At 38.2% G+C, this 24,611-nt stretch overlaps 1 protein-coding gene across 1 annotated transcript in view; it reads right to left on the minus strand.

Annotated features, from left to right (window-relative positions):
- vat1 (vesicle amine transport 1) overlaps window positions 1–23,885 on the minus strand; it is a 31,954-nt gene extending 8,069 nt beyond the window's left edge. Inside the window, exons 1-4 of the mRNA XM_051887526.1 lie at window positions 23,165–23,885; window positions 15,455–15,662; window positions 5,916–6,086; window positions 4,230–4,319 (exon numbers count right to left, since the gene is read on the minus strand). Of these exons, the coding sequence (XP_051743486.1) occupies window positions 4,230–4,319; window positions 5,916–6,086; window positions 15,455–15,662; window positions 23,165–23,620 (925 nt within the window). The 5' untranslated portion in view covers window positions 23,621–23,885. The remainder of the gene's footprint in view (window positions 1–4,229; window positions 4,320–5,915; window positions 6,087–15,454; window positions 15,663–23,164) is intronic.
- Window positions 23,886–24,611: the final 726 nt, after the last annotated feature.

The following is a 24,611-nucleotide window of genomic DNA, read 5'->3' on the forward strand; positions in this document are numbered from 1 at the left end:
AGGGCTGCCCTCGACTAAAGATTTTACTAATCGACTAGTGATTAGTCGACTAATTGCACGTGTATATTAGCCATATAATACTTGTTTTCCACTTGAATTGGTTGACAATCGTTTGACATTTCAAGCTTTTTATAGATATATTTCTCATGTCTGTGAGGCAAGTATACACTGAGTTTTGGTTTATATTTATGACGCGCTCAAGTTCACAGAGACCGAGACAGCAGAAAGTGTATCCTGTTTGTTTTCTTTATTTTACAAAGGCACAACTTTTTCTTGTTATTGTGAATCTCCACACAAATAAAAGTAGACCCCTGAATTATGTATTACTTTTATCTGTTTGACCAAAAATTGAGTATTTTAAGTTGTTTCCACTGTTATCAGGAAAAAAATGCAAGCGATCGCGCCAGCGCCTCCATGTCTAGCAGTAAGCGCACCAATACTTCAGATTCCACACTCTGTACAAACACTTGGACATGCGCCTATCACACATTTATCTAGGTTAAAGCTGCAGGCCATAAGTTTTGCCTCTTTGTCGCCATCTCTGTTTGAAACCTGCAATTGCAGTTATTTGTGGAATTATCATCTTTACGTGGGTTGTGCGTCAGCACGACTCCTCAGCACGGATGAATCTAATGTTTTGAGGTGCAGCTGTGTGTGGGGGCTGTCAGTCAACGCACCAGTGTGGATCTTCACTGTACATCGTAATCACAGATGCTACGTCTTGTATGCATGTCCAAAATAAGAAGTTTCACTGGAAAATGTCATCAAGTAACATGTCATCCACTTTTGTTCTGACTGAAAAAAAAGTTTTACAATAAATCGCACAACCAATGGTGCAAATTATTACGGTTATACTTTGTTCTCGAATTGTTAATGTTAAAAACATCAACATTGCATGACTAAGTGTATGTAGTGTGTATTATCGTTATCCATAACTGTATGGATTAAGCGAATACATGTGCTACTGTTACCTTTTTTACCCAATGAACCACTGAAATGTCTTACCTGTCCAGCAGAAAAATATCCATCTCTGCGTCCATTTTTAGGTCACGCCACCTTTCAAAAGCCCTGCCGACATTTATTCTTGTTTTCGCACGGGCCCTGTCGCTTTCCCTTTTTTACTGTAGGCTCTCCGCAGACCGAAGTCTTTTACTTTTTACCAGTTGTCGATGATGATTGTCGTTTTGAACTTTCTGGATTACAAGTTTACATCTCAAGTTTAAATACATTCCAACTGCTGTAAGAAGATGCTACAAATGATGTGCAACCAGCAGCATCCACACATGCGATATAGCCTACTAGCCAGGCTCCTTCTTTCTGTTTACAGACGTGATGTAATGACGCAAAGACAAACTTCAGCAAACTTGTATTTACCGCGAAATCCTACCAGTACCAGTCAGATTATAAAACATTATTACAAGCTTACTGTTGTAAATCGAGCTAAGGTAAGGAGATAGTTTTGAACACTGATTGGTTAGGTACTGGCTCAATAATTGATTTTGGATCATTTTTAACTAAAAAGTTACGTACAGCAGCTTTAACGTTAGAGCGAGCAGCCATGTAAAGTTGATATTACATGTTTCAAATGATAAGCCATATTTGAGGTCGATGGATGCTAGGCGAACATTTGGATTTCCTGCCCGACATACTGTGATCTGTCCCTCACGGACTGCGTGACTTCGCCACAAGGGTTTTTTTAGGCAAATAACCGACTATTAAACTTTTTGGTCGATTAAGCCTCTTCTAGTCGATCAACGTTTAGTCGAATATTAGGGGGCAGCCCTACTAAAATGCATATATAATCTCTACTTCGGAACTTAGACAAAAGATAATATCACTGACTACATATACGTTTCTTGCTAAAATATAAAACAAAAAACAAAACCACTCTCACATGGTTATAAACGATTACACAGAATCTCTACCAGTCAATACATTTCTATCATACTGCCCATTTCCCTATGTGCTAACATGAAAAAATGTCTTTGCGTGTGCAAGGCGACTGAACTGAGAGTATGTTCCCCGAGCATGAATAGGTATTTGTGTGAGTTTTCTGCATGTAAAATGTGTGTGTGGTTGACCGACGGGTGAATTACTGCTTAATGGCTCCCTCAGTGAGCGTTCTTCATTTACAGAGGAATGACATGCCTCTCTGGCCCTCCTTCTCGCTCTCTTTTTCCCTTTTCCAACACTGTACTCTTTGACCCGTCTTCATTTGCTCACTGTCCTCACATCCTCTCGCGTCGCTTCCCATGTCTGTCACTCCCTTGCTTGTTTTCTCCCTTTCGTTTCAGTGTCTCTCCACATGATTATCCTCTTCATTTCGTACATGTCCTCACTTTCATTTTCTAACAGTCCAACCATCACTCTTTATGTTCACTTCAAAAGGTGGCTTATTAGCATGAAATAAGATAAGAACGCCACATATTGGGAAGACAAAGGATATCAGAGTAAATTACACTCTATAGTACCATTAGAGAAGGATAAATGTACACAAAGCAATGACAACCCTCTCTGTTTGTCTCTCTGCCTCACTTTCTCACACACACATTCACACAAAGCGAGCTCTGAGTTGGCCTGTGATTTGGACCTGACCCAGTCTGCTACATTCGGACACATTCTGGGTTCTGTGTCAGATAGAGGAGCCATTGTTCTGATAAGACAGGATAGAGGAAGAGAGTGAGAGAGAAAAAGAGACAGGGGGACAAAGACAGTTGGGTGGGACTACAGGGCGCCATGTTGTTTAAGGGGTCTTGTTCCGGGTATTGTGTGTCTGAAGTTGATTTACTGTAATACGTCACTGTCAAGCAGGCCCAGTTCTTGGCAGCTAAAGAAGGGTGGACTGACAGATATCATGGGTGGGATATCTTCTTTTTTTTTATGGGTAATTGATAGATATTCTATCTTAACTATTATTAAAAACTATGTTTATTTATACTGGGCATTTTACATTACAGCTCTCCATTATATGATAGTTTATCTTATTTTCACTTAAAATAAAATGCTTAATGAACAATGAATAAAATCACTTTGCTACTGTCCAGTGACAAATCGGAGAGAGAATCCTACTGGAACAAACGCAACTTTAAGTGCCGATTCACACAGAACGTGTTTTTCCATTTCCACTGCATTACTTTTTCCATTGTTTTTCAATGTAAACACATGCTAGTTGGACGTGTTTGACAGATGTGACAGTTCGGGGCTTGATCTGAGACACATGCGTCTCGCATCCATACTTTTGCAGCATCTCGTGCATGACACGGGGTTCTAAAAATGCAGTGTTTGAGTTAAAATAAGTTCAACTTTAAAAAAAAAAAAAAAAAATAAAAAAAAAACGTCTCTCGACCTGCACTGACATGCATCTCGTGTGAATGGCCCGCAATTGATCGATAAATAAAACGCACATTATTTCAGTGTTGTTATTTAAGCAGACAGTTTGCCTCGTACATTCAGTTTAAAAGCATTAACGGCAATCCAAAGAGGGCAAGGTTTCAACTGAACTATGCATATGTATTTCATACACTTCCATTATGTTCTTGCTTAGTCGATGTAATAAATGCACGTTCTTAAATGAGTGAGCTTTTCTAGCAAATTTCAACTGCTCAAGGTATGACCTGTTTTAGTGGCGGCCAAATTCCAATTTAAAATCAGTCAGAGCTATAAAAATGTATATTAATATTTACAAGTAGATACATATTCATGAAGATGCATTAAACTCCCTGTTATTTGCATCTTAATAGCGCGCAAATATTTCTGCCCGTTTTCTGGACTTGTGTGATCGTCAGCCTCTGCTTTTCTGCTACAGACTGAAAGCACCTTGTGAGTGTATGACATGCCACAGCATTACTTTCAGCTAATAAAAGAAAAATACTGCAATTTTCTAGTGTGATTTTTTTTGATTGGTTGGGACCAATCTAGAACCCTTCATCAAACTTCTCAAGACACAGCCCGCCTCAGACTGTTTTTAATCAATGCCCAAATCGTAAAAAGCAGATTAACACCATCTGTGCCTAAATTCTGATTGGGTGGGCTCAACCCACCCCCGCCCAGGCCTAGATCCGGCCCCGCTGTGAAGCCATACAGACGCGTCTACTGGTTTTTTTTTTTTTTAACTTAACCAGTAAAACCTCAGATTGTACATTACTTTAAAACTGTAGTATCTGGTCGAAGTGATATGAAAACTTATAAACAAGAGGAATGTACGCAAGCTGATATTCAGAGTGTCTCACCATAGCTGATGAGCTTCCCCATTGGCTTCAGTAGGTTGTAGCCCTTATGGGTGTCAGAGCCTCCCAGAGGATCCAGAACAATATCCAACCCTGAAACACACAGGCAGAAAGACAGATGCTGAATTACCAAATTAATTCTCCTCCTTCATTTACTATATTTATATATACTCTATCTATAAAACTGTACCTGCTTGGCCAATTAACATAAGTCAAATTCAGAGTGCATGTCATTTTTGTGTGAATTGTGAGAGAATATTGCGTAAATTAAATGTTCATTTGTGGCAGTCATTAACAAAGATATATTGCATGTAGCAAAAATACACACTACTGCTCAAAAGTTCAAGGTCAGTAAGATTTTATTTAAATAAATTATTACTTTTATTAAGCAAGGATGCATTAAATTGATCAAAAGTCATAGTAAAGATTTTCCATTGTTACAAAAGATTTCTTTTTTAAATAAATGCTGATCTTTTTAACTTTCTCTTCATCAAAGAATCCTGACAAAAATGTATCACATTTCCACAAAAACATTAAGGAGCACAACTGTTTTCAATATCAATACTTAATACTGTTTTCAGTATTTCTATTAATCAAAGAATCCTATAAAAGTTTATTATTTTGATAATTTTAGCAATGCTGTTTTACCATGCAAATGCCCTAACAGCTAAAGAACACTCTCAGAAAAGTACTTTCTTTTTTTTTTTGGAGAGAGCTGCACACAGGTGTTGTTTTTATTTATCCCATTTCAGAATTTCTGTCTTTTACTGCAGATGGCCTTGTCTTATCAGCTCAAGTTTAGCAAATCAGTGTATCGCTGAATTTTCAGCTCTTTATGGGTTAACATTGCTCTAATCTTGACCGGAGTGGAATGTCATCAATGTGATAAGGTTTCTAAATCTCTAAGATTGTTATGGTCAGAGGAGTACGTCAAATAAAATGTTCAGTCAGGGAAAAGAGTTAAACAAAAAGGAAGGAATTTGTTCTGTCCATTTCTGTGATAAGATAAAAGTGTGTTAAGAATTACAGCTGACTATACATACATAAACACACACAAAACCTCAATATACACATCAGATATACAACCAAAAACACAAATGTGGAAGGCAGAGTGGACAGATGGACCCCAAGGTTAAAAATACAAAAACGGTCCATTACCAGCAATTCAAAGCAGAAAAATTCATTATAGACTTCTTAGAGGAGGCTTTATATTTCTTATGTTAGCTTTCCATTCGGTCTTTAATTGCAGTATATTTAATAGACTATTTGCACACACAGCACAGAAAGCAGAACAACAGATTTATTCTATTTTCACAGATTTATTTGGGGTGATTAGTCAGTGGGTGAACATGTTGCAGTTTTGATTATGCCTAATTTGAATTTTCAGCATCATTACTCCAGTCTTCAGTGTCACATTATCCTTCAGAAATCATTCTAATATGCTGATTTGCGCTAAACAAACATTTATTATTATTATCAATGTTGAAAACAGCCGTGCTGCTTAATATTTTTGTGACTTATTTTTTCAGGATTCTTTCATGAATAGAAAGTTCAGAAGAACAGCATTTATTTAAAGTAGAAATCTTTTGTAACTTTATGAATGTCTTTAATGTCACTTTCGATCAATTTAACGTGGCCCCAAACCTTTGCACGGTAGTGTACATTTTTAAAAGCTGTGTCTGCGCTCACCTTTGGGGCTTATTTTACGGATCTCCTCTACGTAATCACGTGTCCTGTAGTCGATGGGGTGCGTGACTCCACCCTGGCTGATGACCTCGTGCTTGCTGGCTGAGGCGGTGCCAAACACTGTGACATCGTTCACCGTTTTACACAATTGAGTGGCAGCAATGCCTACTCCACCTAGAGAGGGAACAAAACAAGAACTCTCAACACAGAGTATTTCAGCATTTTCCATCTCAAAACAAAAGCAGAACCATGTAAGCAAAGGGTACAAGAGGACAAAACTCAAACGCAGCCATTTGACCTTAAAGATGAACAGCCACCCACACATGTACAAACATTAGGACCATTGTAGCAATCCCATTATCCTTGTTTGACTTGTGGTTTCAAGGGCAGATAACTTTGACCAATTTTTTAATGGATTTTCTAATGCATTTCTACTCTAATGCATCTTTTTCTTCTTCTGGAGAAACAACAAAAAAAAAAAAAAAAAAAAAAAATCAAAAAGAAACTCATGAACATCTAAAAACTTAATGTTCAAACGTGGCGGTTTATGGTGAAAGTTTTACGAAAACGGTTTACTTGCGTACACAATCTGAAACGGCAACAGCAAACATTTCAAAGCATAGTATCTTTAATTACGAGCTTTAACCTCAAGATTGAGAGTCTAGGCTCCAAGACAGCACAGCAGGTCACCAATCACGAGCTCTTTCTGGGGTCTAATGTCTTAAAGATGCCATTTACATCAGACATAGATTATGAACAGATCTATTTAATCTGAGTTTGAACTGTGTCTCTTGCATATGTGTTTAAAAAAAGAGAGAGGCAGAGCAGTGTCTTAAAAGGTCACTAGTGCACAAACCTATAAAGGGTAAAGCTTATCTAATGACAAAATTAATAGAGCGCACATACATACAGTGATATTCATAAAATGTGATCATCAAGTGCTCTAGGCTTCGGATTGTGAGGAACTGCACTTGCAAACACACACACACAGGTTTGTTTTGCTATCTTAGTGAGGACATTGCATAGACTTCCACTGATTTTATATCAGGTCAATGATATTTTCTATCCCCTAACCCAACCCCTACTCCCAAACCTACCATCACAGACACATGTACACATCACTAGATTTAAATAAAAAACTTCTTTTGGCTGATTTATAAGCCTTTTTAACTAGTGAGGACCAGTCAATGTCCTCACTAGTGGGTTGTGAAAGTATTTCACAATGTAAGTGAGGACATTTGGTCCTCACAAGTATAGTCAAAACAAGTACACAGACACACACAAACACACACACACACACACACACACACACACACACACAAACACTTAATTTAGCTGGCACTTTTCATGAAAAGGATACAAAATTTGAGTGCCTGATGCTCAAAAACATTAAGTCACTTTTTTCCAGAAGCTAAAAAAAAAAAAAAAATAATTATATAAAATAAAATAACATTTTAACAAATTTTAATTTTACGTAAATTACAGCATGGAAAAAAACAGCCATGAGAAGAAACAAAATATATAAAAATTAAACAAAAATAAATAAATAAATAAATAAATAAATAAATAAATAAGAGCCTGAGAATCTTAAAAATAGTTATAATATAATATAAAATAAATATAATTATAAATATAGTTATAATATAAATATAGCCTAAAGACAAAATTTATACAAATAGTGTAAAAGGGTAGCAGACTTGCAAAAATTATATACTATTATAATAAATAATAGGTACAGTCTAGCTTGTTTGGGACCAAATAATTGATAAATATTTCTTGATAAACTTATATTTCCCTCTTCTTTTTCTTACAATAACACTGAGAGCAGAGTTGAATGATTGAGCTCTTGATGCCGTCAACGCTTCAATTTGTGTAAAAATTGAGACAGTGAAATGAGAATATTTACTTCTCTTTCTACTATGCTGTAGAAGGGGTCCAAATGATGTGACTTTGTCCCTAATGTATAGCTAAATAAATCCACACACAGTCAGTCAGTGAGGTCAGTGAGGACTGACACTGAATCAAGCTCATGTAATGCTCATATACAGTATCTTCTTCTGTTCCATCACTTCATTAAACGGCCCTCTCTTCCTCTCTCTCATTCACTCGGTAGTGAATGAAGTTTGTGTTGCCATGGCGACTCGGGAAGAGTTGGTTTCTCTGAAAGCAGCAGGGCCGCCATTTTCTGTGTCAGAGAGCTCACAATGCATGAGAACACACGTCTCTTTCACATCGTGCTTTTTAACCTGCTGTCTCTCTCGTCTTGTATCCTGGACCTCGAGGGGGGTGCAGTGCCAGGCCACCCCATGACCACTGAGCTCCGATCACAAGACCTGCGGTAGAGCTGCCAAGAGATCCCCTCAACCTCACACACACAGAAACGTACACAAAATGAACCTCTTTTATGTGTGCTCATATCTACTAATCTCCAAAAATATGTGCGCTTTATTCTCCCTCACTCAGTCTCACGTGTTTGCTAAGTCTTTTGTGTGAATTTTACGTACTTCTGCATATGTAGGAGTGGGTTCAAGCATGGGAAATTACCTCGGACCCAAGAAGGTCTAATAACTAGAGCAAGACTTTTTTTTTTATACAGATTTTGTTTTGAAAGAAATTGATACTTTTATTCAGCAAGGATGCTTTACATTTATCAAAAGTGACAGGAAAGACACTTTTGTATATCTTACAAAAGATTTCTATTTAAATAAATACTGTTTTTTTTTTCTATTCAAAAAAACCTGGAAAAAACAAAACAAAAAACAAAACAAATGTATGATGGTTTCCACAAGACTATTAGGCAGCAGATTTCAACATATGAAGTGTTTCTTGAGCAGCAAATCAACATATTAGAATTTATTTCTGAAGGATCATAAACGATCACTAAAATATATTAAAATAGCAAACAGTTATTTAACAACTGTAATATGTTTAAATAAATATTTCACAATATCGCTATTTTTGATCAAATAATTACAGCAAATATATTACAGTAAAAAACAGAAATTCTTATTCATTAAAAAAAACAATATTTTTCTCCAACAGTAACTATGTTTTTCCATGGAGGTTTTCCAAGTGGTAAAGGAGAGTCTTTATTTGAAATACATTTTTCCACCCTGGTCTTTTATTGTGGTATTTCTCAGATAAAATCGTCTCTAAACGGCATGTAAAATAAAAACTGCATTGGTCACTTCAGAAGGCCTCTTTCTGTCCAAGTGGACAGTTCTTGGCCTGAATAAGCTGCAGTGCGGACCATGCCATATGTCATTTAGTCAAAGGTCTGGCTGCTTTGGCAACACCAGAATTCAAAAGTAATCCATGTTTCTGAATAAAATATATAGGCACTGATTAAACTGCCTCAGGGTTTGTAGAGTGAGAGATTTAGATAGAGCAAGAGAACATAAAGAATCTGCATAAGCAAATTCCTGTTTAATTCCATTTGTTGCGCTCAGGATTGTGCGGTATTTTTATATTTAAAAAAATTAAGCACAATGTTCATCTAATCAGGTCGTTTTACACAAGGGCGTACGAGGGTGAAACACACACAGTGAAGTCTTTATGTTTCCCTCTATCCACACATTCATACACACACACACACAGACTTGGCAGCCAACAATCTCGGCCACAACAATATTACCCTCCCAGTATCACCCTCCTCTGGCGAGAGGGAATTTTCCCCCAAAACACAGAGGAATTCTGCAGATTCCCAACATACGAGCACTCAGCCCACACCCTCAGTGCAAATAGAGGACAGAGAAAGAGAAGGACTTGTTTCACTGCGAGTTGTTTGACAGGATTCAAAGTGGAGGTTGCAAATGTGATAATTTATAAACAGCTTCTTTTATCTGAATTTTGTTTTTGAATTCTTCAAAACGGATTTCAATTCAGAGCAAAGTTCCAGCAAACTAAATAAAACAGCTAGTGACTGGACTAGTCAATCAAATACAAATGAGTCACACACCAATCAGACTGATAATGGTGTAGTATTGGGCATGAGGTGCTGTCACAATGAAGAGGTTGTGCTCTGCTCGAATTTGTTCTGGCAGTTTGAGTTAAAAATCAAGAGAAGGCTACTATATATCACATTTTAATGTCTTACCTTATAGGAGAGTGAACTAAAGCCAAGAAACTGAAATTCTCGAGATGTATCATATGAGGTAAAGTAACATTTCACTCAAAAATGAAAGTGTCAGCTGTGATATTTCCAGTATGTAAAAGTGCAAATAAGACTTGACAGCTGTGAAGTTGTTAATTGAAATAAAGCTTAAAGGGATGGTTCACCCAAAATTGAAAATTTTGTCATCACTTACTCATCCTCAACTTGCTCCAAACCTGTATTAATTTCTTTCTTCTGCTGAACACAAAATAAGATATTTTGAAGACTATGGGTAACCATGGACCCCATTGACTTTCATAGTAATTTCATAGTATAGTATTTTTTTCCATACTCAATGGGGTCCATCAACTGTTTGGTTACCAGCATTCTTCAAAATATCGTCCTTTGTGTTCAGCAGAAGAAATAAATTATTACAAGTTTGGAACAACTTGAGGGTGAGTAAATGATGACAGAACTGAACCGTTATCCCTTTAAGTACAATAAAATATAAATATTAGATGAAAAACTTAAACTTAAATGTTGCATTGGAAACTGCTTGAAATAAAGTACATTAAAGTTGAAGTACTAAAATTACTAACACTAAAAAGCTAATAAATTAAAGCTAAAGAGGAATGTAAAAAAAAAAAAAAAAAAAAAAAAGAATGACAAAAGCACAAAATTACTAAACTTAAAAAAAACTATATATAATATAAAAATATATTTTAAAAAAATCTAATTTAAAGTATTAATAATACATTAATAGTATATAAATAATAAAATAACACTGCAGCTGTGGTAGAGGGGAAGATTTTCAATAAACAACGACTCAAATTTCGGTCTTTTCCCCTCAGAAAAAGCTATTGCATGGCTTTAGAAGACTTGAAATGTAGCACACGGGTCATATAGAACATTCTTCAAAACCTCTTCTTTTGTGTTCCACAGAAGAAATGGAATTCATACGGGTTTGAAAAGACATGAGGGTGAATAAATTCATTTTTGTATGAACTAATCTTTAAAAGAATAACAGGAGATTTGGACTTTCATATATCATAGCGGATGGTGACTGCTGTTCCTGGATGTTGTAATCCTGGAATGCTGTTTTTGGTGCGAGTGTAATGTTTGTTTTATTTTACAAACGCAGCGCCCATTGAGATCCACGTCTTTCCTTTAAGGTTGTCCAAATAAAACAATCTATTATAACAAGCAGGCGGCTCTTCACAGTTGTGCGGATTAGTGTTTACACTACAAATGTGTTGTGGTCACATGTGCTTTCAACTACCTTTGACTGATCTGATCACAAAACGCTTCGGACCCCGTTTACACCTGTATTTAGTGCTGTCTGTTACTGAAGCCAGACAGCTTCAGAGTGACAGGCATCAAAATTGCTCCTTTTGTGTTCCCTAGAAGAAATAAAGTCATTTGGGTTTGGACCAACATATAAGAGTGAGTACCTAATAACAATTTTCATTTTTCCTTTAAAGAAGAGAACACATTAGTATTTGTCTGAAATGCACATCAAGCTCCACATGAAGGTGTGGTGCTATTCTTTACTCTTAGTGAAACTCAAGAGGAAACACATTTTCAGTTTTACAGAGAATTCAAAAAACATCCTGTGCACTGAGATACCAAGGGCTTCCTGAGAGCACATGCACACTCAAGCATTCATACACACACAAACAATCTCAAGAACAAGATCAACAAGTTGATCTTGAACATACAAGAAAACATACAAGTTGAAACAAAGAGCGATGGTTATAATTATGAAAAACATGATGTGCTATATAACTACAGACTACTCATCTGTGACTGACGCCTCCACTCCAGGGATGACAGACAAGAAAGCCTTATTTATTATGAGGGTTTTGGTTTGATTTCTCTGCAAATATTTGTGACTACTACTAAGTTTTGTCTTAAAACATTCCCTCTTTCACTGTTAGGGTGTGGTGGCGGTTCAAGGAGACGCTTTCGAGATTTCTGGTTTCAGAAACACTCCAGTTGGACGAGAGCGTTTCCTTCCACCCCGAGCCAAAGCTTCATCCACACCCACACTGATGCATATGTCCACCAGCGTTCACAGCGACAGGGGATATCAGACACATATCAGACCTCAGAGAGAGAATGAGAATATTTCAGTCTGTTCATTGGGTCTCATTCATGAAACACAAGCAGAATTGATTCCTGTGTAAATCATTCGTAAAAATTATTGACTGAAGTGAATGCAACAGTTTTCCAAGAATGGTTTTATGTACGATTTACACAAATTTCTGTGTATCAGTTTGTGTGTCATTCGTGCTCATTGGGCCTCATTTATGAAACAAATGTACGACAGAAAACTGGGCATACAGTCGTTTCCACTTGGCATTTATCAATATGGACACGAGCGGTGGCTACGATCAAATCTCACGTCAGGTCTCAGCTCATGTACGCAAGTTTTTGAGTTAGCGTGAACTTGCGTGCAGCATAGTAAATCTGCTGGAGAACTGTAATGTGAGCCTTTTGATCACTTAGATTATTTTATTAGATTATTAAAAATAATGAAATTCTTGAATACCGTTTTAGGATTTGTTGTGGACTGAGGAGAAAACAGCCTAGGCTATATGCGTTTATAATGTTTGGTTTTATTAACCGGTATTTAATATACATATAAATTAATGTAATTGTTTGCCATTGCAAGGTTAATGGGTGTTTTTGAAGTAAGACCAGTTTCTCTTTCATGAGATTACTTCCATTTCTTGGCCGGTTTACGTTTCTCCATGTCATAAACTCTAGGGACAAGGCTTCTAATCCGTGAATTTTTAGGGGCGTAATATTCCGATGACAACTGTTTTAGCCGCCACATTTATCAACGTACGATCATTCATACGATGGGATTGGCAGCGAATGTTTGATGAATCACGTGAACCCTGTCGTAACATGTTTTCTGCACTTGTTAGCTTGATAAATGAGGCCCATTGTGTTTAAAAAACACATACTGGATGAGTGTTTCCAAATAACAATGATTAGACAAAAATGTTGTTACACTAACAAGTGTAAAACTCTTTCCTCACAAGTGCACAGAAATAAATGCAACATGGAAGCTATCTCATATTCTTTTTAAATGGTGTGCCTGACATGCAGTTAGACAGAAAACCTCCAGGCACTTTTCAGAAAAATGTAATCAGCTAATGCAAAAGTGCTGCATACAAAACACTGAAATACCTCCACTGGGCTATGTCATCACTTTGAAATTGAAAAAAAAAAAAGAAAAGAAAAAAGAAAAGGTGGTTTTGTAAATACTGAACTTGTACTACAGAATGTCCCTTCCAGGGTCCAGGAGGAAAAATTCTTCTTAAAATGAACTTTCACAATTCACAAACACAATCTAGCAAGAAACACAGCTGCAAAAACTGAACGATGTGTATTGCAATACTGGGATGGAGCTGTCAGTACACCAAAGCATGGTGGAGAAAATGCTGTTGCTGCTACAGACAAATGAGTTTGAATTAGCGCTGTAAGACAATTAATCACGATTAATTGCATCCAAAAATAAAAGTTTGTGTTTACATAATACATGTGTGCAATAATTATTATGTATATATAAATACACACATGTATATATTTAAGAAATACTTGTATATATTGCATATATTTATATGTAATTTATATTATGTATAAATATTTGATATATAAATAAAAAAATGTCTTAAATATTTACATGCATGTGTTTATATTTATATATACATAATAATTATACACCGTAAACACACATATATTATGTAAACACTAACTTTTATTTTGGATGTGATTAATCATTTGAGTACCCGAATACAAAAAATGTTTTTGATTTGTACAATAAATTCAGATGCACTCAGAAAATGTGTCAATGATGATCACCAAATTTTGTTTCTATATCACAAAACATTAAAAAGTTTCAGCATTTTAAAATTCAATATGGCAGAGAGGCAATATGCCCAAAAAAAAAAAAAAAAAAAAAAAAAAAAAAAAAAAGCACTGACTGGACTCCATGATCCAATGAATCTGCACCTAATATTAAAGTCTGCATGACATTGCGATAGTCTTTCTTCCCTATTGTGGTTTGTATTGGATTGTTGTGGTTTGCTATTCTTTCGTTTACTGCAATCTCATATGAGTGACAACTTGTCCCGTTCTGCAATATTCCATTAAAAATATATTTTAATAAAACATAAAAAAAACATGTTTTTTGCATTACAAAATAGCTTTGTAATGCATCTTATTAAGCTTTGTTTGAAAGCCATGCATTAAAACACATGCACTACAAAGCGCAAACAATTATACATCATTTTTTTAAGTTTTGAAACTTGAATTGGATGAATGATTTCTCAGCAGTCCTCTCAGACAGGAGGCTGTGTGGTACTTTATCATTTTTAATAGTGGCATTTCTTAGGTATGTGGAGGGCGTTTCATACTAGAGTAGTCTGTTCTCTAGTTTGCAGATTTTATCAGCAATTTCGATGCATTTAGCTACTCCCCTCAGTTTGATTCCAGCTATTCCACTTGTTTTCCCGACATTCCCTCTCGTAAGCAAATGTAATATCACTTTGAATGATCAAAACAGTGATTTGTTTTATATTGATACCACAAAAATTTGCCCATTAGCCTGCCCTGAAATAGTTTCTCACTTAGGTTGTTAAATCAAACACAAAACACCCTCGTGAACAAAAATGCACACTTAAAAACCTAACACCGCAACACGCTCACAGGCAACGCTGGGATCCGACAGCGAATTGTGGCTGAATTATCAATATGCGCACGTTCTCACAAGCACACAAACATACGCCGTTCTGTTCTAACTAGAAAACACTTAATTGCTTGAAATTTTACTATCATCCCAAATTCAGTCAGTGTTTTCCAATACAAGCACAGAACAGTCTTTACTGGCGGCAGTACATTGTCTAAGCGTTTATAAATGAAACAGCTGCTAAGGGACTTGCTCTCATAAATTTATCAATAAGAGATTTGTTTGACACCAACAGGAATATTCTCTGAGAACTAATATACTTTTCAAACCTGCACCTGCACTTAGAGTGTCTCCCAACATTCATTATTTAGAGAGCACAGATTCCCAACATACCCCCGCACATACGTACACCTCCACACAGAGTAAAAGATCCCTTAGGGACAGCACTTGGAAAAAGTTAATTAACACAAGGGACTCGCTGATCCACTCTCACGAATGATGATGGGAGAGCGTAAGTAAATGTAAACCAATGCTGTACTCTCGTGCCGGCATAAAAAGCCCCAGGGCTCCCTTTTGGCCAGCTGCAGGAACCATGTACACAAACACTTACGCACACCTGCACATGATGGATGTATCCATTGTGTTGTTGCTCATGAAAATATAACTGCATTAGGCTGCATGTAATCACTGTTATGAAGCCCGAAATACATTTCCATAATCTCCACAGCACACACACACACTTTCACTTACCTGCGGCCATATGGACCAGTACACTCTGGTTGGGACGCAGGTGCCCAAAGTCGAAGAGCATCATGTAGGCGGTGATGTAATTGACAGGAAGTGCCGCCGCCTCCTCAAAGCTCATGCCCTCGGGCATCAGGAAGGTGTGTGTGGTCGCCACCACTACTACTTCCTGCCACAGACCGCTGCGATTCAGAACCAGAACCTTATCACCCACCTACAAAAGAGGAAAGAGAAAGAAACGTTCAAGGAACATTTGCAAAACAGTCTGGAATGTTTTAGCAACAATATGCCTTTCAGTGTTTTATGCCACAGTCAGTCACCATAGCAGTGCTGCAACAATGTTGTGTACAACAATAAACATTAAGACCATATTCGAGAAGATGTGATAATGCTCATTGGATCAGTATAGCAATTTTCTCATTTGCTGTTTTGCGTAGCATTGGATTTTTTTTTTTTTTTTTTTTACTTTTCTGGCAAGACAATCGCACAGCTGCACAGATCTGGGGGAACTTTTGTCTATGTTTTGTTGTCATTATCCTTCAAAACAGTTAGCATACTTCAACGAAATATTTGAACCTGTACTGTTGGCCATCTGGACTGTTTCGCTAAACTTTATCTTGGAGCAGATAAATGTGCTTCATTTAGAGTTGTTTGATAATGTCGGTTGTAACTGAAAATCCTTTAATTGCCTTGGAGACCCATACACACAGATACAGGAAAACTGGAAAACTCAGCAGACTTCCACTACTTCCTTTGGAATAAGGAGATACAAGGAATGCAAACACACACACACACACACACACACACACACGTAGCACAGACCTCTGAGCCTCCCTAAGTACGTTTACATGTGGAGTTAAAAATCAAGGTACAACAGTTTGTTGCATAGTCTAACTAAAGTATCCATCTGTGTGTTCAAGTATACATGACAATGTATTTAATCGAATAGTTTAAGGATACATACACATTAGCTGCTTTTCCATTATCCTTCAAGTTGAGCAAATTGAAATTGCGAATTGAAAATGCGCCCAATGGAAACACGTCAACTCCCATATATCACAAAAAACGCTCGCATGAGGTGGTTTTTCAGGTGATCCGAAAAAAGAATATTTCGCAAAACTGCAATGGAAACAGTTTTTCTGCATTTACAGATCACCTGGCGTATGTAAAAGTCAATCATTCTTTAAAGATGGCACGGTATATTTGGACAGAAGACGAGAGTTCTTTATTAAACTCATAAAAGACAAAAGAATTACAGGAATACTGGATTCTACATAAAGAAATGCCACAATTTATCAAAACACTTCATATGTGACCGCTCCCTTGCCATTAATGCTCGGATAACATGCCTACGTCTCCTTCGATTAAAAATTATGGCTAGTGCAGTGGCTGCGATATACTTAAACCAACTAACACCCGTTGCCATGATTTTTTAGAATGACAACGTGAGGGGGAAAAAAAAAAAGAAAAGTCACATAACATCGATTAATGGAAACGTCATCACTTTGCAATAAGTGTTTTTTTAATCGACATTTAGAAAATAGCGCAATATACTGCCAAGTGTGTCTTTCACAGCATGTGCACAACAGGGACTAAAACTATAATCCGATTGATTTACAGTAAATTCACCCCATTTATTTGGTGGAATGACCTACCAAGCTCTATCCGAGCAGCCGAGTCTTTAGCCATTTTCAAAAAACTGCTAAAGACATATCTTTTTCGTCAAAACTTGACCCAGTAATATAGCACTTTTTTAATTTATATTTTACTTTTCTTTTCTCGATTTTCTATTCTTTCTCCATATATTTGCGTATATATTTATAAAAAAAAAAATAAAAAAAAAAACCAACCTTGCTACGAGCACTTTACTGATGAAACATGACACAGCACTTACATACTGTTGTACTCATGTTGATTTGATTGCTTCTACTATTCTCATTTGTAAGTCGCTTTGGAGAAGAGCGTCTGCTAAATGACTAAATGTAAATGTAAATTTATTTTCTAAATGCATCTTATTGATCGTCCGAACGCCGGCTCAGTATTGCTGTTCAAGCTCTGCACTGTCTATACAACGTGAACAGTGTAGGAGAATGACATAGAAGACAAGAAGTCATTACTTTTGTTAGTTTTTTTTGAGCACAAAAAGTATTCTGGTCGCTTCATAACATTAAGGTTGAACCACTGCAGTCACATGGACTGTTTTAACGATGTCTTTACTACCTTTCTAGGCTTTGAAAGTGTTAGTTGTGTTGCAGTCTGTTGGAGGCCAGATAGCTCATGGATCTCATAAAAAATATCTTAATTTGTGTTTCAAAGATGAATGAAGGTCTTATGGGCATGGAACAACATGAGGGTGAGTAATTAATGAGAGAATTTTCATTTTTGGGTGAAAATTTGTTCAGAATTGTTTTCAAGTTTTCAAGTCATTGGTTGACCCAGTGTTATTATATCAGACCTGGTCAAGCCGCTCAAATAAACAGACTGCAATTCTGTTTGGTGTCGCTAGCACCAACAAATGGCACACTTCACCTTTAAGCGGTGTTCAAAATTCATAAAGGCAGTGACACTGACTGATCTGACCTTTGTAACGTGCACAAAACACTCAACACTTATGCCCCCTCCTCCACTTGTGTATTTTCCCAATCAGTAGCATCATAAACATCTCACTTCCTCTACCACTCTTTCTCTGTCTATCACTTCTTTTCATCTCCCATCTCCCCCTCTATCATGCTCCGTCTTTCTTTATTTCTAAGATCAGTTCCTCTCATCAGGGGGCAGGCAGATCCTTCAGCCTCAATGAGCTTGAGAGAAGACAACACACACACACAAACACACACACACCGTCGGGAAAAGCACCTCTCTCTTTATTTCTCTTTCTGAGGACACACAAACTTGGCACAAATGTTCAGCGGAGCTTCAGGAACCACACACACACAGAGGCTTTTCTCAAAGTAAAACGCAAACACTAATATACCCAGTGCTTCCCTCACAGACAGGAAGACATACACACACAGTCTAATAGGCCCAAGGGACACATGGGCATCTTTGTCTATACTGTCCAATTAGAGAACGGGGCTACTCCCAAGCCGATACGTCCGTGCCCCATTTCATCTCTCCTCCCTGTCTCTCTCATCTCGTCTTCCACGTCTCTGGCTTGCTTTCTGCCATTCCTCTTCCTCCTTTAATTGGACTTTCTGCACATCACAGATCAATGGGCATTCAAGTCTTGGCCAGGAATTGTGATCATGACTCACCATACGGGGAAACCAAACCTCCCCCCCCTTCTTTTTTTCTCTCTCTTTGTCAGGCTTGCAAAACAGTCACACTTGTGTCACAAATTTATCATACTTTGTATTCTGTGCTTGCACAAAAGCAAACACTTCAGCTGAGGCTGCAAAGATCAAGGCCAGCTGAAGGTCTTGTGAGATGTCTGTCACTGGCTGCGCAAGTCTCTCCTGTCTCTTCCTTTCCGCGTACAAACTCAAACACACATGCACACTCTCACACACACACACACACACACACACACACACACACACACACACAGACTTTGAAGGGTAAAGTGGCTCTCTAATGCATTAGGCTCATAAAATACGTCTGTCGGCAAACTTCTAATCTTGTTGCTGTGGAAATAAGCAGGATTCTGCTCCATGAAGCTTTGCTGTCTCCCAGCACTGATTTTGTCTATTTTATCTGTTTGTTTGTTTTGTAATGTGACGGCAGTATCCCTGCGGTTAAGGCAGAATCCCACGTGGGCCGGAGAGATATTGAGATCACAATCCTGCTTTATCACCACTGTGCCTTTGAGCACGACGCTCCAGGTGGGGTGAAAACCATGCACAACAAATGCACTGTTGCATCTATGACATAGCAATTAATTATACAGGAGCTAATTAAAAGTGAATTTCTGATATATTTTAACTGATTTATTATTTATAATCTTATTTATATTATATTTTCATTTAAACTCAATGCTGAAATACTTTTGGGAAGTAAAGCTCTTTATTTTTAAATAGCTTAATTATTTTTTATAATTATTATGCATGCAGCTTAATGACCTCACATTAATTAAGATATTACATTAATTATTTATATATTTTTTTCCTTCACCTTTTTTGCCCTGTGGAATTTAAAATAAACTAGAAAAGGTAAAGGGTGACAAAAATGATGAAAAACTTTATAGAAATGGTGATCAGTACAAGACCCAAGATATACACAGTCCCTTTTTTATATATTATATCAATATCATGTATTTTTTCCATTAATATATTAATATAACATTTAAGTTTTTAACTACAGACTTGCCATTTGGCAGAAATGTTTCCATATATTTCACACAGATATGCATGCATGATAGTCCTGCGGAAGTTCGTCGTTTTTGGAATTTTGTCTATTTATCAGATTCCATGATAATTAAAAAAGTATTAAATGCAGGATTAAATGCGTACGAAGAAAGTGTAAAACTCTTGCAGTTCAAAAAGCTTACGCTACGTCCTACGCCTGCCCTATTCAATTTAAGGAAAAAGATTAACTGACGCGACGCCAGTTTACACTTTCTTCGTAACTTGAATACGGAAGGCGGTCTGGCGGAAGCTAGATATTTTACTTCATAACTTCTTAAATATGAATTTTTTTTTTTTTTCTTTCTTACACAAACACATCGCTTCGCTTCAGAACAGGGCCGTAACCACCAAAGACTTTGAGGGGGACATGTCCCCCCCAATAATTAGAAATGGTCAAATTTTCCCCCCAATATTTGATATTATTGGTGCTTAAAAGTTACATTTTTAGGCTGGTCTGCCTCAGTGGTCTAACAGCGCTCATCACTGTCAGAATGAGTGAGCTGGCCAATCAAGTCAAAGAAGGCGGGGCTTACTGTTCACAGAAGACGAGTGCGAATTCCAATGCAACACTTGTGTTTTAGCAGTAAGTAGCTAAACATTTGACGACTGTTTTGATTGAAATATTCAGCGACCGACAGTAATATACAATGATGCAAACTACGCAACATTTTTATGAAATTTCGCCGTTTTGAATTGAAGACATGTTTTTATATGATTAATACGATATGATTAATGTAATTCATAACTAAATGTGACAAGAAACATTTTGCGTTTTTGACATTAGACATACCATTCTTTTCATTATTTCCTTTAAAATACTTAAAATGCACTGAAAGCTACTGCAGTCAGAGTTTGACTTTTCAAGCTATCCGTTTATTTTTGCTTGTTTTATGTGGCACCTGCTGGTGAAACTGGGCTTAGAAATATTTTTATCCTCATCTGCATTGTTTAATCCCTACAATTGTCAAATTAGGTCATACTTCCATCATAGCACCAGTACTGTTTCCACTTCTGTAACCTCTCTCTCTACCCTTTGTGAAACACTGTTACCTCCTCTCTTGTTCTACTGTGACATTTACTGCGCAATAAAAGGGTTTTTTTATTATTCTACAACGACACAGCTTGAATATGTTGATCACTCTTATAGCGATATAGTAATACTAACTGAACAAATCTTGGCCCACAACTCATAAAACCATAACTCTACTCTTATATCACAGCTAAACTGCTCTTAAATACGAGTACTTGAAAAGACATCAGGTTTCCATGTCAAAAATCTTGTGGTTAAAATAGCTTCTCGATGAGAAACATAACACGGCACCATCAGATTCAGCTAAAAAGGCGCGTGTCCCTGCTGTTCACTTACTGATATTCACTGCATCGCTGTTTATCATCGACCTGTCAAATCACACACACACAAACAGAGGGAGGGAAGAGAGAGAGAGAGCGAGCGAGAGCGAGAGAGAGGAAATTCCAGGCTGACAATGTGGTCCAGAGGAAGATAATTGTGAACAGATGCATCTGATCCTCGCAGCAGAACTCTGATAAATATTGTGTGTGTGCATAAGCAACAAGTTACATGAATTATTCATTTAAAAATGCTAATATAGACAGAGAGTGGGCACAAGAGAGCAGTTTAGGAATAACATCTGTCAGGTCATGTGAGAGGATGTCATGGCCTTTAGCATCCACCTCTACAGCTCTCAAGAGTTTGTTTAAGGAGATGGTATGATGCAGAGACAGTCACTCAGTCTCTTCCTCTAAGAAAGACTCATTTTCTGGATACCACAATCAGCAGATTCCTCACCTCACATGCTCACCAAACAATGTCGGCTTTGCCAAGCACTATCAGGTCTCCTAATGTGAGACGAAGCAATTGTTTGTGTGCTGACATGGTAATACAGAGAGCAAGAGAGAGATAGGGTGGACGATGACCTTTAAAATTCAATATCGATGACAGCCGAGGCTGAGGAAGGGCTGAACCATTATCTTCCTCCTCCGCATCACCCACCAGCCAACGCCTAGTGCTTGCTTTTGCTCGCTTCCTCTTTCTTTCCCTCCCTTTTACTCGTATACATAAAGATTCGGGTTTTAATCTGCAGTTCGCACAATTCTTGAACAGCTTTCCTCGACTGGTTCTCATTAAATATGTTTATTCTCGGTAATACAAATATCGAATCCTTTCAACACTGCGCCGGTGCATGGCGTTGCCATGATACGTTGCCATGGAGACCAGCAGCGACCACCAGGCATGACTCATCGATTTGTTCATATGGAGCACATAGAAAGTCAATTAATCCACGCCATACTAAGACTCCAGTGTTTTCTATAGAGATTTAGGGCTGGGAAAGGTAACCCGAGCATTAGGTTTATTATTTACACTGTTTTAATCACAAAGAGAATCGCTGTCCAACTATATCAAATATGGTAATACTAAAGAAACTGTATTTCATTGGCGCGATGCCTACAGAAATAGGCGTTGACGTTTGTATAGGCCTAAAGGGAAGAACTTTAATTACTGTTTAAAGAGGCCAAAAGAAGAAAAAAATCTGGCCGGAATGATGAATGATGTCAGAGAGTATGTTGGTGTCACAATGCGCGAGGCAGATGACAAAGGGCGCGTGCGATTAGCATTTTCCCCCCTCGCGAGCCTCGCCCTTTTTTTCTGCGCGTGGGGAGAGTCCTCCACGCGCGCGCCCGCATTACACCGGGCATCGTTCGCACGTAATAGCTGTAACTGAATTAATGTCGAAAGCATTATTTACGACTAAAATAGTCTAGAGTTGACGGCTCGCTCGTGTGGATGCTGCGCGTCTCAGGTGCGACTTCACAAAACCCGTCAATCTCAGAGAGAAAGAGGGCGGTGGTTCCATTTACACTCTGTCGCCATAAAACTAAACGCTGCCATTATAATAAACAAAGCTGCATACATTGACCGTGACGCGACAGTTCATTCTTTACAGTGGGCGTTATTGTTTAGCTGTGTATATAAAGTATCACCAGGCGGTTTGTTACTTTCAATTCGCCGCGCACACAAGAGCAAAGCTCGCTCTCCCGCGAACGTTTAGCGTTCCAGGCCATTGCTCGGGTCAGCGCGACAAGAGCTCCGGTGCTTCTGAAATGAGGCTACCGGCGCCCCTCCCGCTCCTCTTTTGTCTCCGGTGGCGAGTGAATATGAGAGGACTTTAAGGAGTTGTCTCTCTCTTTGAATAACTGACATATTTTAAAAACCGTTAAAGATTCTAAATAACTGTAAACACTGGGGAAACATTTTCATAAAACAACACAAACTCGTTATATGTAATAAAATGAACACCGCAGAACGAATATTAATATCAATAAATGTCTGCATGAATAAACTAAGTTTACTCACTTTTCTGTCAGTCACATCTTCACCGACAGCCTCGATGATCCCAGAGCACTCCATGCCTGGGGTTACCGGCGGGGATGGGAGTCGGTCGTACAGTCCCTGTCTCGCCATCAGATCAGCGAAGTTCAGCCCGCACATTTTCACGCGCACCATCACCTCGCCGCTCTTGAGCGCCGGTTTCCCCTTCTTCACCTGGAGCTTCACCTTATCATACCCGCCGTAACCGGTGAGCACCAGAGCCCTGTAGCTGAACGTGTCCTCCTCTGGGGCTTTCTCGGCGGCGGGCGCTGGGGTGTCGGCGTCAGCAGCAGCAGCGGCGGCCTCGGTGGACGCGCTGGTGGGCGGCGGGTCTGGTTTGCTCTCGGTTTTTGGGGACTCGGCGGGCGTCTTGGTCTCCTGCTGCTGCTGCTTCTGCTCCTCGGCGTTTTGCTGCTGGGCAGGTGCGTCTTCGCCGGACATGGTCGGAGTTAGGGTAGAGAACTTTTGAGGAGAAAAGACTCGCGTTTGTTTTCCTGCCTCACTCAGGCAAATAATAAAGAGCTCAAACAACCTCAGATATACGAACGGCTTCGCGGTCCACGGTTTTCTCAGCCTTTGCAAAAAAGGATGCTGGAGCCTGAGAAGGTGGAGGACAGGGAGACAGAGAGAGAGAAAGAAAGGGAGTGGAAGATGCCTCACGACGACTAGTGAGTGACCCGAGGCTCTGACAACTATTGAGAAAAAACGAGGCGAGGCGTGGCGAGCTGCAAAGCCCGGAGAAATGGAATTGTGGGGGAAGAATAATGGATTGAAGAGTCCAATGAGGGAGTTTATGCGCTGACAGGCAGCTGTGCTGACTTCAATTTAGTAAATGCAGTAAAGCTGTTTTTACTACTCAGCTGAAATTCAGACAAGAGCATGAGAGGAATTCTGGCTGAGTGTTAAATACACTTTCACAGATTAATTTTTTTTCTCTTTAAGATTGTGTACAGTTGAAATGCAAACTTAAATAGTTCTCCTTAAAAATGTTATTTGAATTGCAAATTGATTTGATTCAGCTTATGTTGCATATTAAGTTGAAAAGACCTGTCAATAAATCAGCTAAATAAAAGTAAATTTCGTAAGAAAAGAATTTTGAAAATTTGCAATCCTCCTATAGTCATCTTGCTTCAGACAACAGGAACTGATTTTCTTATTGATGTTGAGCAATAATCACACTGAATGCTGTTCTGAATTTCAGTATGGCTGTGATTCAGCCGCAGGCACAAGGCCGCATAGGTTCATATAGTGTCAATATAAATGGTTCAGACAGAAGCCAAACATTTGATTATCATGTCACCATGCTACACACAAACTCGAAGCGTTCAGTAAGCGCTGTGCAAGCTCATACACTGGACAAACTGTTGTATAACCATATTTTATTGTATTTTAAAGGATTAGTTTACTTCAGAATTAAAATTTCCTGATAATT

Source organism: Ctenopharyngodon idella, chromosome 3 (assembly GCF_019924925.1).
Source record: "Ctenopharyngodon idella isolate HZGC_01 chromosome 3, HZGC01, whole genome shotgun sequence".
NCBI classification, from domain to species: domain Eukaryota; kingdom Metazoa; phylum Chordata; class Actinopteri; order Cypriniformes; family Xenocyprididae; genus Ctenopharyngodon; species Ctenopharyngodon idella.